Source organism: Musa acuminata, chromosome BXJ3-8 (assembly GCF_036884655.1).
Source record: "Musa acuminata AAA Group cultivar baxijiao chromosome BXJ3-8, Cavendish_Baxijiao_AAA, whole genome shotgun sequence".
Taxonomy (NCBI): domain Eukaryota; kingdom Viridiplantae; phylum Streptophyta; class Magnoliopsida; order Zingiberales; family Musaceae; genus Musa; species Musa acuminata.
The window spans coordinates 48,412,848-48,429,311 of record NC_088356.1 but is presented as its reverse complement, the minus strand read 5'-3'; the positions used below and the strand labels follow the sequence as shown (position 1 = coordinate 48,429,311).

The 16,464-nt window shown below is 35.4% G+C and overlaps 1 protein-coding gene across 1 annotated transcript; it reads left to right on the top strand.

The window, feature by feature from the left end:
* Window positions 1-4,084: 4,084 nt before the first annotated feature.
* On the top strand, window positions 4,085-16,438 carry LOC135645560 (long chain acyl-CoA synthetase 9, chloroplastic-like). Its single transcript, XM_065164059.1, has 12 exons — window positions 4,085-4,408; window positions 4,922-5,446; window positions 5,865-5,945; window positions 7,926-8,198; window positions 9,745-9,876; window positions 10,001-10,174; window positions 10,268-10,497; window positions 13,661-13,778; window positions 15,085-15,216; window positions 15,300-15,434; window positions 15,499-15,705; window positions 16,132-16,438. The coding sequence occupies exons 2-12, from the start codon at window positions 5,000-5,002 to the stop codon at window positions 16,294-16,296; spliced, it is 2,094 nt and encodes a 697-aa protein (XP_065020131.1). The 5' UTR covers window positions 4,085-4,408; window positions 4,922-4,999; the 3' UTR covers window positions 16,297-16,438.
* The last annotated feature ends 26 nt before the right edge of the window (window positions 16,439-16,464 follow it).

Below are 16,464 nucleotides of genomic sequence, written 5' to 3'. Positions count from 1 at the left end.
TGCTCTTAGCATTACTCAATAGCCAAAGGTGAAATAGTTTTCTTTGGGAAATAGACTTGGATTGGATGTGGGTTCATAGTTTTTATGAACTCAATGGTAGTGGTTGATTTAATCAATTCAAGGGTAGTGATTTAGAACAACCTAAAGGGTGGTAGGCTTAAGAATTTGAGAAGAGAGTTGATGAAAGGTAAAAAAGGGGGACAAAATAAAGGGGGAGGATTCAATTTAACATACTTAATTCACTAAAATTTCAGTCAAAACAATGAAAGAACAAGTAATGTAAATTCTAACACATACCAGTTATGAGGAGGAAGAAGATACTTTATCACCCTTCTTGACCAGCTTTATTTTGATTTGAGCTTGGTTCAAGAGACCTATTGATAGTTTTTCATTTGGAACCAAACTCTTACAAAATGCAACCTGCAGGCTTTTTTGGGTGCCTACTATAGGCTGATTAGTGATTTTTCTCCCTTTCTTTTCAGAATCCTAATTAACAAAAAGTGTCTGAATTGCATGTAATTTTGTTTTAAGGAGTATCTGTTCCTTAGATAAAAGATAAATTTAAAATGCAAAAAAATAATGCTGGGTTTTCTTAGCATGTTCTTTATGTTCATCTATTTCCTGATTTTTCTATGTTTCCTTCTTATTTTTCACAAGACCCTGCATTTGTTTTCTTTTTATAATTTTAATGTGACTTAATACAACAAAATTACTCAACCCATCTCTCTCTCCTCCCTGCCCCTACTTTTATCTGCTGGTTAGCAATTCAGCAGTTGGATCTGTTGTATTTCATCACAGCAGCGAGACAAATTACCTCATCTGAAAGCCTGCTGTTGTCAGACTTCTTGTCATGATGGTCATTGTGCCATCAAGCATTCTTCTTCAAAGCCATCAAAAGACAATTACATTGTATAGCAGGTATGACATGAGAAAAGGTGAGATTAGATGAATCAGGACTTGAAACTTGATTTTTGATTATAGTTGTCTTTAAAGCTTATGTATAAACATGATTGTTATGCTTTAATTGTTGTTGCTTTGGTTGGCATTTTCACCTGAAATTAGTGGAGGTTAATCATGAAACTGCGTCCCCCCATTAACTAACTTCATATCATAGAATAACTTGTGATGCTGCCAATAGTGGCAAGCGATCTGTGAACATAGAAGAAGCTATCTTTTTTTTTAATTTTTGGAAATTGAAGAAAAAGTGGACATGTTTCTTTACAATAATGTTCTTAGTGTCATCTCTGTATTATATTTGGTCTTTAGTTGCAAAATAATCTAGAGGACCATCTTCAGTGCAAGTAAACCGGAGCATATAGGTGTAATCTATGTACATTAGCGAGAATATAGGTGTAATCTATGTTTTGCTGTAAACCGGAGCATCTGAATTCATAATAACCGTAGACTTTCTTGCTTGCTAGAATGGTAAAAATATGACTTGTTTATTCTCATTTTGAGGAAAATAACGGTTCTGTGTCAAGAATATAAATGTCATCTTTTGCATTATTCAAAGGTTTTGTTGGTCAATTCTTGAAGGAATCTTCCATTAGAGACATTGTGAGCTATTGGTAGTTAGTTCTTTATCTTTTTAAATTTTTTTATCAGGACCGTTTGCAGTAAAAAAGTTTGTTATAATAAAGTGAAACTGCTTCCGAGTTATTGAGGTCTACTAAAGTTTTGGCTTTTGGAAGTTCAGATGCTAATTGTTTATCGTAAGAGTTATGTGATATTATTGCACTCCTCTAAGTAATATTTCATGCACTTAAACCATGGTACTGTTTCTTGGGATACCTCAGAACAAACTTGAGCACCTCCGGATGATACATTGTGAACTAAAACATCGATCTTGATAAATTTAAATGCTTCAATTTTTTCTTGCACAATACTTACCATCTCAACTGGTTCTATTGCTTTGTCATTGACCTAAGGTAACCCCTGCAACTCGTAAGTGTATTTCCTTTATTCCTCTTTAGTTTCTATTAACCATTACACTTGCATTGATTTATTTCATTTCTGTCATGCTTGTCTTGTTTGATAAGACTTGCCTTTACTCTGATACTTTTACCAAATATATCATTAAACAGCAGCATTCTTAATGACAAAAACATCAGAAGCAAATTTTCAATTAAGAATCCAAAAGTTTCTTATGTTGGTAATGTGGATAGGGAGAGGGGATGGGAGAAAGGAGGGGATTGAACACCTGGCATTAGTTAAATTTAGGACAGTAATGGCCTGTTGGTTGATAAGTAAATATTAATTCTTATTCTTGGACTTTGCTTCTGGAAAGATTTTAATGTTTCACTTCTTGATGGGTTTGACATTGGAGTTTGGCTTGGTGTGGATGTGTCATAGTATAACATAATGTGCTTCATTTTCTGCCGGTGCTACTTGCTGTTTAAAAAAGCGTCACAATGATGTTGGGTAAACATTTCCTCAGAGATGTCATTTTATTAGGTAAACATGGAAATTACATCCAAGATCCACAATATCTTTCTTATGAAAGTGAAGCATGAATCGGGAAATAGCAATTCAGCTTATAATTTAAGTTTGATGATCTTGGGATTTTATTTTTGAGCAAAGGTGCAGCATAGCTTGGTTTGTAACTCTTTGCTATCACTCCTCTTTTATGCTTTTGCAGCTATACTTTGGTGCCAGTTTGTTCGGTTTCTTTTGGGATTTCATGGTTGGTGTAATACTGGTGAAGAAAAATTCTTTTGGATTGGTGTTGATGGTTGAGTGCCCGATCATCTTCTTTGGGACATGGTTGGTTTTTGTCCATTTAGGTATCCTGATGCTTTGACTCATCCCGATTTTTCGTTCTAGGAAGCCACTACAGCTTATGTTTCACGTTGTGGACCAATTCTTGCTCAAACAAACTTGGCCACCTGAAACATGCATGGGTCTTGTTTAATCTTGATTGTGTTTCCTCATCATCTGTTCTTGGACGTAATTTGACCAATTATAGCCTATTGTTAATGCATCACTGGGAAATTACTCATGGGGCGGGCCATCTATAAGTTTTTTTTGTTTTTGGTTAAAGCATATTTTGGTGTGTAATGTGTAGTAGGGGAGGATTGGGAGCTCGTGTGTCCAACTTTCAAATAGGTCGTAAGCCTCAGAAGTAGTCTTGAGTTCAATTGGATTGGATGTTCTATAAAACTATGTTGGGGGTATGTCACAAAAATTGTGTTGAGCATGTCTCCCCAATACTTAATGGATTCTGAAGATTCAGAATAGAATATTCAACTATTAGGTATAGGTAGAGGGTCTAAGAGAATGCGAGAGGTTAGATGATGCATCATATAATGATTTATCGAAACAATTAAGTAGATCGATCGATCGATCGTCCGAATGTTATATTAATCTGATAAATTATTTTGGCCCATTTGTTGAGATGGGGTGGTCAATTGTCAGACCAAATTGCATTTGTTTTTCTAACACCGGTACGTTTATGATTGGGGAACCGGATTAGGTTATCTACCCAGGACCAAGATTTAATCCAAGGAAAAATCATCGCAACACAATCAATCAATCCTAATTAAACCTAACTTCAATCGATTTATACTAAGATCCACACTTCACCCGATTTCTAATTCCATATAGTAGGATTTGCTCTAGCATTTAGCTCTCTCACCTGGGGTTGTGTGCAGACCAACTACTACCCTCCACTAATCTAGCTTGATTCGGCCAACTCATCTCTAACGCCAGACTACCTTCAACTCCAAAAACCTAAAATAAAAAAAAATCTTAATTATCTATCTTCTTCGCTTTATGTTATATAATCCTTTTAATATTCAAAAATGATATTTTCTAGAAAAGACTCATAAAATCTATAAAAACCTGGTCCAAAATATATTAACACAAGCACCATCTTGTATGGTCCATCATAGATCTAATGCCCATCTACATCGGAGATCATTAATTAAGTGTCGAGCAACGATCATGGATCAAGAATATATTCTATTATTTTTGCTGTCTTCCAATAAAAAATACAATGTCAAGTTTTATATGATTCATGTGTATATAAATATAAATATATATTTGGTAAAGGCTTTAAACAGGTCGATATGGCTGGGGCTGATGCAATTAATTCTCGTGGAGTCTGAGAGTACAGCTCGGCCTTCGAAAGATATCTGAGCAGAAACGATTACAGACTAGGAGGATCCGTCAGCGAATGAGAAGATAGGGAGGGCCTGAGCGACATCAAACCCAGAAGGCCTCAATAAATTGACGTCGTCTCGTGTTCTGAGATCTCCGCCGCACAAATCCTCGATCCCTCCGCCGTCACTCCTTTCACGGCCTCTTCCTTACACCCATCCATATCAAGAGCCCCTCCGAGCCCTAATCCCCCCCCCAAACTGATCTGCTATAGGGCTTTTCTTCTCTGCATTTAGCTGCTGCCTACGAGGTGCGCACTTCTGTTACGGTCGCTTTGCTACCTTCTCGGCAAAATTTGTTTCAATAAGAGAACACCGATCCGATCACATGAACCATTGTGGGTTTGATGTGGCCTTTTTTATCCCACGATCATGTGTGTTTGGTGGTGGTCTAGATGGATTTCGAATTGATGTCTTTTCCCTGTGAAAGGGAATGGCGAGATTTTTGACGGAAAGAACTTCCAGAAGTTCATATATGTTTCTTTCCTGTTTTGATGATTTTAGTTCGTGAATTTATAATTTTTGTATAGGATGTTTCTGTTTATGAATATGTGCCGAATACAATCCTCATAAAAGAGGATGATGATGTTAGCAGTATAGCGGAGGGATAAACATGATAAAAATTGAGCCATTTTACTTATTATTAATTAGATTTTTTTTTTAAAATTTCATGAACGAAAGTTTGTTTCTTTCAAGAATTTACCTAAATGTTTTGATTATTGATGTTATAGATGCTTTTTCTTCTGAAAATAACAAAATGACAGGTTGGGTGGGGCTATTCCCTCTGAAAGATTCTGCACTTTCTGAGAATTGGGTCACACATCGTTTGCTTATCTCCAAGGATGAATCCGTATATTGTTGGCATTTTCGTTCCACTTATAGCTTCACTTATGTTCCGAAAATCGAATAATGGAAAGAAAAGAGGGTTGCCTGTGGATGTTGGTGGAGAGCCTGGATATGCAGTTCGCAACTACCGATTTACTTCTCCAGTGGAGTCTCTTTGGGAAGGGGTTACGACGCTGGCTGAGCTATTTGAGCAATCCTGCAAATGCTTCGCATACAGGCCTTTACTTGGATCTCGAAAGCTTATAACAAAGGCAATTGAAGTAAGCCAAGATGGGAGATCCTTTGAGAAGCTTCATCTGGGAAGCTATGAATGGGTTAGTTATGGTGAGGCTTTTAGAGCTGTCTGCAGTTTTGCATCTGGTCTAGTGCAACTTGGCCACAAAAAAGATGAGCGGATTGCCATTTTTGCTGATACACGAGCCGAATGGTTCATTGCTTTACAGGTGTTTTTTCTTATCTGGAAAGAAAATATTTGTTGCATCTGGAACATGTTCATGCTGCACGATGCTCAACCTATGTTGTCCTCCTGTTGATCATAGTGGAAATTTTTATTTGTTGGAGATAAAAATATAGATTAGATAGCTTATTTTGATCATAATTTTGCTTTAAAAATGGGAAATTAATAGGTGAGCTATGAGATTAGCATGTCATCTGTTTAAAAGGATCTATGTGTCTTGAGCTGTTGATGATTATCTTGATATTGGAACTGTAACAGTTGCTTAATAATTAATACTAAATGCTAAAGTCTTACCTATAGCATTTAACTATGGTAAAAGAAGCTGCACACCTTTTTTGTTTTATATCTTGTCAAAAGATTGTATGTTACCTCCCTAACACAATTGGTCTATTTTCATAACACAGGGTTGCTTCAGGCAAAATATCACAGTTGTTACGATATATGCTTCATTGGGAGAGGATGCTCTTTGTCACTCACTAAATGAGGTTTGATCTTTCAAGGCTTATTTACATTTAAATCATTGTTTTCCTCTTATTTGATTTTAATAATTCTACAGTTTAGTCTTGTAGAAAATGACTACCAGGCATTTCATCTTTATATAATTCTTTTGGTATGTTTTTCTTGTGATTGCTTAGTGTATTCTTAAAACTGAGTATGCAAGATATAATTTTACTAATATTAAGAAAAGGACTGAGGATGTAGTTAGCTAGGTGAACAAGTTCTTACAAGTAAGTTTTAAGTATCTTAGATGTATTTTTAAATAAAATAGAGAAGTTGATTAATATATTCATAGAGTAAAATTTAAGTGGTTAAAGTGGAGAGGGGTGTTGGATTTTTTGTGATTGTTGAGTGTCTTTTAGATTAAAAGATATATTTCATAAAAAGTTGCTAGGCCAACCATGTTTAATTGATTCGTGTGTCAAGGGTATAAAAATTTGTGAACTTATATTGGTTATAGATGATAATGTTGAGGTGGAGGTACAAATTTACTATGTAGGATAAAAAAAAAATTGTGAACAATTAGGTGTGGCTCCAAGCCTCCAAGCTAGAAGGTAAAGTGAGAGAAAATTCTTCAGATGGTGCAGGCATGTTTAAGTACTGTGGTTTCAAACTTTCAATTAATATTAGTGGCGTGACAAGAGAAGACTTTATTATAAAGTAGAAATGATTAAAAGAGATATGAGTACTCCCGATTTAACTTGAGATATTGCTTTTTATAGGGTTCAATGTCAGGAAATGGTTTAAGTTAACAGAGAGAAGATATTCTATATATTATTTTGTTCTTAGGTTTTCTATCTGTAGAGAATTAGTTATGATCTATTAGTCAGGAGGCATCTCTGATTTCTTATGCTGCAATAGGCTATTAGTGAGATGGCTTTTGTGATGTTTGGGCTTTGTCTTTTCATTAATGTAGCTATTATTCTATCTTCCGTTTTAGTTCATTTACGACCTAGAACATGCAATCAACTACTTTCAGCATTGAGGTCAAACCACACTAAGATTTTGGATCACACCGTGCAAACATATGGAACAGTAGCTGGTTATTCTTAAGTGATGATATGATGCATAAAATGTAGATTTATATTGTGTGAAGTGACCCTACTTCAGTTCATTCAGTTCCATCAATCTTTTTCTTCATCCTCAAGGGTAACCATGCTGATGATACAAATTGCATTTTCTACATGAATTACTTGTGTAAGATTAGATGGGGGGAGTGATAATCTCCTTTCTTTACATGGCGTTGTTTTGATCTGGATGACTTCTGTATCCTTGATGACTAATCTGTAACCACTAAATTTTTTAACTTGAAATACATAGGTCTAGAATGGCTATCTCATTCTGAGTCTCTGACACTAGTGTCTTTGACTGGGGGGGACATTCACAGCTTACAATAAAGTTACCCAGTATTTCTGAGTGGTTCTGCAGCATTTGATGTACATTTGTCTGAAATTTGAATGATCAATTCTTTACCTGTGTGAACTGAATGAAAGATCATCATTTTAGCTTCTTGAAATTGCTCAAAAGAAATGCCATTTTTATGAAATTCCAAATCACATCTTCTAATCTCTTCCTTTTCGAAGGATGCTTATGCACCTCGGACTTCTTGGTTAGCTTGGTGGACAAAACCCCTGAGCAAATACAAAATGGTGCAAGAAAATTTAGATTTGATCATCTCATCCTTTTCTTAGTTCTTGGTAGTATCTAGCATTTTTTAAATTATGCTTAGTTCTTTCTTATTATTGATCTTGCAATTTTTTTGATATCTTAATGAGCCAGTTTAGTGAACAATTATACTGCACAATGACCTGAAAATATACTAAACATATTATAATCCTAACAATAAATACAACATTATTTCGACAATGTGGTTATGTATGAATTTTGTTTCTTAGTATTTCTTGTCAATGGAGATGATCATTTTGTTTCAATCTCTCGCTTATTAATTTGGTTTTCGATTGACCCAGACAGAGGCATCGACTGTAATTTGTGGACATAAGGAACTTAAAAAACTGATTGATATAAGTCGACAATTAGACACTGTAAAACGTGTTATTTATATCGATGAGGATGGGGTTTCAAGTGAGGTTTCACTGGCCAAGAAGAGTACCAGTTGGATGATTGCATCATTTGGTGAAGTAGAGACAATGGGCAGGGAAAAGCCTGTGGATGCAGTTCTGCCTCTTGCAGCTGACATTGCTGTGATAATGTACACAAGCGGTAGCACTGGTCTACCAAAGGTTTGTTGAACTCATATATAAGTATTGTTATTACTATCAATTGCATTGGCCTAAGCTTTGTCTTTTGCAGTTTGCCTGCATGTCCTCAATACACAAGCGGCTTTGTTGTTGTTGTTGTACAATTGTGGCAACTGAGGGGTTTATGCCATAAAATTGATCATACTAAATGGTAGCATTTGTTTTGTTGAGTTCTTTCGATTCAAATGCTATCCAATCCCCCAGTATTGTTCTTTATTCATACCTCCAGGAATGGAGTCTGGAACTAACTCTGATATATGTTAGGATCTGATCTTGACATGCCCATATCAAGTGGCTTATCTTTCTGTGCATTATAGTTATCTACAAGTTCACCTATTATTATTTCATTAGGTGAGTTATTGCCATGTAACAGGGCATATGTCATATACTCTCATGAACGATGCCATACATGAGATATTGTCCACTCTTGACAGGGACAGGTGTGGATCTGTTAGACTTCTTTTGAATCTTGTTCCATCCTATTATTCAAAGATCCTTTCTGAAAAGTCTTGACTTTAATTCCTTAAAAAATAAATGATATGTAGTCTAATTTTTATCATTAAAATAGTACTTCTCGATGTAATCTATTGAAATCAAATCAACCTTTACAACTTCAAAGCACTAGTTGGCTTCTCCTTGTGTTTGGGATGGACAGTCAGGATTGCTGGAGACCACTTAATTTGATATCTTGGTATACAAGTGTATCTGTTGGAGTTTTATTGATCTCCAGTCAATTCATTTCAGTTTTTGAACAAAATTGATCTAATAAGTGGACTAGACCGGTTGATATTTCTGGTTCTCAGTTTTTCAGATCCAAACAATTGGTCCAGTTTGGTTTTTATGACTGCGCCAACCATGGTTATTTGAGCGTCGGATAGATGTAGTAAAACTCCATATTGGTTTTGCTAGAATCAGACAAATTGTGCATCATAATAGTTTGCATTGGTTTGGTTGAAATTTCCCTACATTAATATATAGGATAGAATTACAGAAGAACAGAAGCATGAATCCCCGACAATGTAATAAATGCAAATTTGGCCATCATAAATAAAATCACAGGTTTTTGAATTAAATGAAAAACCAAAATTTGATATGATAGCTTACTTCAAATATGGTGGTGATAGAAGTAATTTGATTTTATATTGACTTATCTAAACCTGCGGATTTTAGATGATTGATATAAAAGTCACTGACAATGGAAATCCTCGAATTAAAGGATTCAAAACACAAGATGAACAACCTAGGAGGGGAACAAAATGAAAAACTATTGCCACCAGCAGACACACAAAGGCATAAACAAACCAATGAAGACACTTATGAAGCATACTCCCGGCTTTCTACTGATACATCTGCAGTGTATGTTTACATTGCATGTACCTGCATATATATCATTGTACACACTACCTCTGTGCTAATGATTTGTGGTCTCATTATTAAATTTAGAATGTTGATTGTTGATGTCTCAGAAATTTTGTGTGTTGCTTATCTTATGCCAATTCCCTTTATAATTCCTTCAGTTTTCATGCAGGGAGTAATGATGACACATCGCAATGTTCTAGCTACAGTTTCAGCTGTTATGACTATTGTTCCTTCCATTGGGACTAAAGATATATACATGGCGTACCTGCCACTAGCCCATATTCTTGAGTTGGCTGCAGAGGTGCGGGGCATTAGATATGTTTACCTCTAAATTTAAACAGGATCCACATCATAACTTGCTGACGGTCTAGTTTCATTTATCTGTTCTTGATTCAGTACTAATTTTGTGTATAATTCATATGCAGAATGTAATGGTTGCTGCAGGGATTGCTATAGGATATGGATCACCTTTGACTCTCACTGATACGTCAAACAAGATAAAGAAAGGAACCAAAGGTGATGCTTCAGTTTTGAGACCTACACTGATGACTGCTGTCCCTGCTATCCTTGATCGTGTCCGTGATGGTGTGCGGAAAAAGGTCTTGACTTTTCCTTGCATAGAATATCATAATTTCTTTGACATGGTTTCCATGAGACTAATTATCTTGTATTATGTTCTTAATGCATTTCAGGTTGGTGCTACGGGTGGGTTATCTAAGAAATTATTTGATGTTGCATATGGTCGTAGGTTAGCTGCTATTAATGGAAGTTGGTTTGGAGCGTGGGGTTTAGAAAAAGTTTTGTGGGATTTGCTTGTCTTTAGAAAGGTTCGAGCAGTTTTGGGAGGACATGTACGATTTCTACTCTCCGGTGGTGCTCCTTTATCTGGTGATACTCAAAGATTTATCAATATATGTCTCGGGTTAGTATAACCTTTATATCATTTCTTTGCGGAACACACAAGTAAAATAAACCTGAATTTTTAAGTCCTGGATGCATAGATGCAGTTGCAGCTGCTTTGATTCTGTTGTAGGTTTCACAGATGCTGTTATGCTTGTTAAGATATCTGAGTGACAGTTCCTCTGCCACTTCATACATACAAAGTACTTCACAAACCTTTTTTTTCTGAATTCTAAAAATACATTTTGATGATCAAACTTATTAAATCCTTTAATTGATGTACATCTGTATTCTGTGAACATCTCTTGGTCACCTAACATTCTACCTCATTCTAGACTGAGAGTGTAGTCAATATCTGTCACCTAATTTGTAGAAGATTTATATTTGTTTACCAGTCAGTTGGATGCTTGAATGTCACTGTACACTATAGTGGAGAAATACATGGGAAATGGCACCATAGTGTAGTTGAGAAGTGTGTTTTAATTTCTCACTTCTGGTTTCTGTATTATGTTAATAGGATAACTCTGGGTTCCATTCTATATATGATGCAACATTCAAATGTTGAACTCATTATTTTGTTTGAGTTGTATTTCTTCATTAGTTTTATTGGCTTCTTAAACTTCTCTTTGAAGTTAAAAAAGCTAGTTCAATTGTTTTTCCGACATGTTTTTCTTTAATAACCTTCCACTATTGGTGTCCTTATGTCTCTCATTTGTTCAGAAAGCATTTAACTTGAGTGATGGTAATGCTTGACATTTTAGTGGGACTCCAGTATGAAACTTCAGTTTTAGCTAGATGGACTTGATGCTTTAACTTCACCAGACAAAGCAAAATTGATTTTGAGAGTATTAAATGAGTGTCAACCTGTAAATATATGAAATTGAGTTTGTTTAAATATTTTTTACCGAGGGCAGGCTATTTTGGTTGAGAGTGGACATTTGACAATGATACTTCTGGGAAGTTGTTTACTTTGGAATGTTTGGTTGTTGAAAATTAGCATGGTGCTTACTTTTGCTTGAAATTTTGAAATTTTGACCACTGTGATTTTTGAAGTGTGATAGGACCAATCATCAAAGGAGTCAGAAGATGGAGGTGGGATAAACTGCAATCCCCTAACTGATATTTGCAAATTTGATGAGGGACAAACTTGCAAATTTGATAGTTTAAGGACTAATACATATTAGTAACGTTTTTACATATTGACTTTCCTGAGAATATAGAAGAAATTATATAGTGAATGTAAGGTTGTTTTATGGTGATGTACATAGATAACTCCAATATACTATAACATCCTCACGAATCAGAATTTTAGATAATAATGTGTTGTAACATCTAAAAGATATTATATTAGTCATTTTATCTTTGCTTGATTTATGATTTATTATTTAACTCAAGATTTCTGCCAACTAAATGGTGGGACCAATGATCATTTTACCATTAATTTGAATTACAGACAATTAAGTACTTGAAACAATAAACTATAAAGCATAAGTTTTCATTCTTGACTTTCTTGACAAACCATACAATAACTTTTGAAAGACAAGTTTTAGAAGGTCAATATTTCCTGTAGTAATAATTTTTTGAGTTTGATGTTGGTCATTAATGAAATCTAAACAGGCTCTAAATTCCATTGGTCGAATTTATCAACCAAATTTTCTTGATAGACCTGCAGATTTCACTAGTAAAAATAGCAACACAAGTTAAAAGAGTGTCTTAGCAATTTATTCATACCCAAAATATACAAGAAACTAGCTGAAGTTTTTGGTTACATAGGCTACTTTGAAATTATTCATAATTTTTTACTACATGGTGCTGCAAATGTTTTCTGATTCATTCTAGTGTGGCATCTGGATGTTAAAGCATAGAAGTGCATGAGTGGCATCTTGGATTAAAAGTGGATTTTTGAGATTTTTTTCTTCAAAATAATTCCTAGACATGCTAGTTTGTGACAAAATATTCTTTTTCCTGTGCCAAAAGCCATGGCTTTTCTTAACCACATATAAGTATGTCTGCTTATCCGATCAAATTTGTGGATTCATATGATAATTTTAGATAGCAAAAGCCATTCTCACATTCAAGTGGATCAAAATACATTATATTATTATAAATGAAAAAAACCTATTGCAATTTTTAGATTTAGTATTATTGGATTTGAGATTTTGGAGATTTGAAACTTTAATTTAATATCATTGGTAGCAACACATTTTTAAAGTATGGTAAAAATCCATTGTTTCTGAGTTCTAGATTTCTTGTACAAGTACCAATGTTTGAGGTTTCAGTCCATTAACCAAAAATAAAAAGTAAATAAATACTGCCCTTTATGATCAAGTATCAGTCTTTGGTCGGATCGTTAAATATGGGCAGGTACATATTGGTTCAAATCAAGGATCGTAATTTCGTATCGTACCGACATTTTGAGCTTTGCTCGGTATGGTACGATATAGGCGTATCGAGCGTTATGCCAGGGTGTACCACTCGGTACGTGTGTGTGTGTATATATATAATATAAAAAATTTAAAAAGGAGGCGTACGTTGCCTTGGCGACATCGCCTCCTTTTCTTCTCCTCGTCTATGGCGTTCGGCGACGGCGTCGAAGGTTACAGACGTCTTCGGCCTTTAGCGAAGAACGTGGCAAAGGCCGTAGGCGTCTCCAGCCTTCGGCGAAGAAGAAGCCGAGCTGTTGCCTCTCCGTTACCTCCTGGATCAGGATTGTTGAGGGAGGGTGGTGTCGAATCGGAAAGCGTCGAGGTTTCCCCGATTCTCCCTCTTCTTCCTCGACCCCTCTTCTTCCCTCGTCGTAGCTAGGCTGATACCGCCCGATAGCGGGCGGTTTGAGTATTGGTCTACCGGTGGACCGGTACGTACCACCCAGTATGGGCGGTATCATTCGAAATTAAAATCCTTGGTCCAAACAATATCGGATTCCTTGATATTTGATAAGTAAATAAAAAAACGAAAGAGATGTAAAGATACATCAAGAAAAATTAACCAAAATAATTTTCCATGGCAAGGAACTATTGAGACTGCAAATGAAGTTGACCCTTGTAAACACACAACATATTTATTCTTTGTTGTAGATCATTTGATTCTTTAGCTATGAATTGTTTCATTTTACAGACATCTATAGATCTGTAGAAGCTTGAATGCCTTAAACCTTGTAATTAACCTTCTCATATATCTGCCAGGGCTCCAATAGGACAAGGATATGGTCTGACTGAAACTTGTGCTGGTGGAACATTTTCCGAATATGATGACACTTCTGTTGGTCGTGTTGGTGCTCCACTTCCATGTTCATATATCAAGGTAATAAAGAGTAAACTAGTCCATTGTTATGAGAAGTGAAGACCTTGAGGACATTGGTTGTTTGACTGGTGTGATATATCACCTTTGTTTTTTGTCTAAAATCAGATGTAATGTTGTTCTGGTTGCTCCTTTTTATCTTCATTTGCAAAATTTTTTAGAGTGCTTGTTTAAGATTATTCTTTTAGTTGCAGTTAATAACAATTTTGCTGTAATTTTATAGATTTGTGGACAATAGCCATCCATGGCATTGATGTTACTACAAAGTTTGATTTACTAACCGCATAAAATTTTGTACACCTATTCATGATATTAACACTTCAGATATGCTACTGTGGCTGCCAATAGAAGTCAATGTTTATGAAGAAAAGTTCTTTCAGAATTCCGTGTAGTTATCTTTAGTCTTTGCTACAATCTTTTTTACCCGAATGCATGATGTAACCTCATTCCTGGTGCTTACTCTTTTAACCTTTGCGTATGAAAACCTTGTCATCAGACACTTGCTTTGCTAATGAAATTTGAGGGTTTTCTATCTACAGTTTGTTCCACCTAGGCTCATTTTTTTATGCTGTAAATTATTTTATACCTTCTCAGACAACTTTTTTTTTCTTGTCTATTTAAAGTGATAACTTCGGAGTGAACTCCTATGCTGAACTAATTTAGACTTTTATAATTCTATTAGATCTTGCAACTTTAAGATTATTTCTATTGATATAACATGGCATCAGTTATTATTCTTTAGGTTAGGGCTCTAACATTTCTGTACCGTATAACCATGATTGTTGAAGAATTCATTGTTCTATCAAATGCACATAGGGTTTCTTGTTGGCTTATGCTTTGCTGCCGATCTTTAGTGATGGCTTGTACCCTTTACCAATCCCTTTTTCCCACAATGTCCATGTTATTTTGCACTATTTTCTGGTATCAAAGTCAAGTAGAACCTCAATGGTTCAGAAAAGATACTTTCCTGAAATCTTCTTCTGCATTAGATACAAGCAAATTTATATATTAATAATTACTAAAACATTCAACAGTATCCTTATCCTCTTTAGCTACTTTGAAGTTGCTAGCACTGTTGGGTTCTAAAGTTCCTATATATATATATATATATATATATATATATATATATATATATATATATATATAGGTATTTTATTCTTTTGCATCACTATTTTAGAAAAAGAAAACATGTGTCCATATATTTACATAGATCTCCATATGAGGTTTTTTATGGATAGTCAATGACTAATTTATATTACCTTAAGTTTAAATGATCTCTTACATATTGTTATTTGTTTTTTTATATCAGTTGATTGATTGGGCAGAAGGTGGATATTTAGTTACAGATTCACCAATGCCTCGTGGGGAGATTGTTATTGGTGGTCCAAATGTTACACTTGGGTACTTCAAGAATGAAGAGAAAACAAAGGAAGTTTACAAGGTTGGCACTTTAAATATTGCTTGTTACCTTAAACATGGTCTGTTTGAGACTAATCAGGTGCCTTGATGTCCAACTGACAAAAGGTTGATGAGAGAGGAATGCGGTGGTTTTACACTGGCGATATTGGAAGATTTTACCCTGACGGTTGCCTAGAGATCATTGATCGCAAAAAGGATATAGTGAAACTTCAGCATGGTGAATATGTCTCTCTTGGAAAGGTAGGACTGTTCATGTCTATTGGTTAAATTTTCAGTTTTAGCAAACTTACCTTCTCTTTCTCAGGTTGAGTCTGCTCTAATCGTGAGCCCCTATGTGGACAACATCATGCTGCACGCTGATCCTTTTCACAATTTCTGTGTGGCACTTGTTGTTGCTGCATCCCATGCCTTAGAAGAATGGGCTTTAAAGCGAGGAATAAGTTACAGTGATTTTTCAGATCTGTGCCAAAAAGAGGAAACAGTGAAAGAAGTTCATGGGTCATTGATTAAGGTTGGTGTCCCTTTTGCCCTTCCATCTATGTTACATATGCAAGTTTTGTCTTTTTCTACCTGAGTGATTCATCTACTTCACCTTCTTGGAAGATATTTTCTGATTGGTTGATTCTGTTTACCAAAAGATGTCTTTGTGTTTGGAACGGTAAAAAATTTTGTCGAAATATCTATTCTTATATAGCCTTTCAAGTTATGCATGTGATTTTGGAAGGCTCCATCATAAAATATAAGATCAGCTTGTAGCTGATCATCGAGTTCATTGAATCTGTAACTCTCGACTTTGATGCCCATGAGGTCCATCCGGACAACTTGGACAAACAATGTATATACCGGGTGGTATTTGATTCTAATAGCTCAATCAATAGTCTTGATACAAGTAGAAAACAGTGGACTGATTATTAGTTGTGTTATTTTTACTTTACAGGCAGCAAAACAAGCAAAATTAGATAAGTTTGAGACGCCAGCCAAGATAAAGTTGCTTCCTGAACCATGGACCCCGGAATCTGGTCTGGTCACTGCTGCACTGAAGCTCAAGAGAGAAGTTATTCGGAAGGCGTTTGCTGATGACCTTGCAAATTTATATGCGTGAATCTGAGTTACTTTAAGAGATGAGGTGCGTAGAGCTGCACCTATTTACCACGTATTAGAAATTTTATGTATTTACCGTGAATCTGAGCTGCACCTACCACCTATTTACACAGTGACAAAGCTGGGCCATTTCTGTTTTTTTCTTTCTTTTTCTCTGTGAATGATGCGC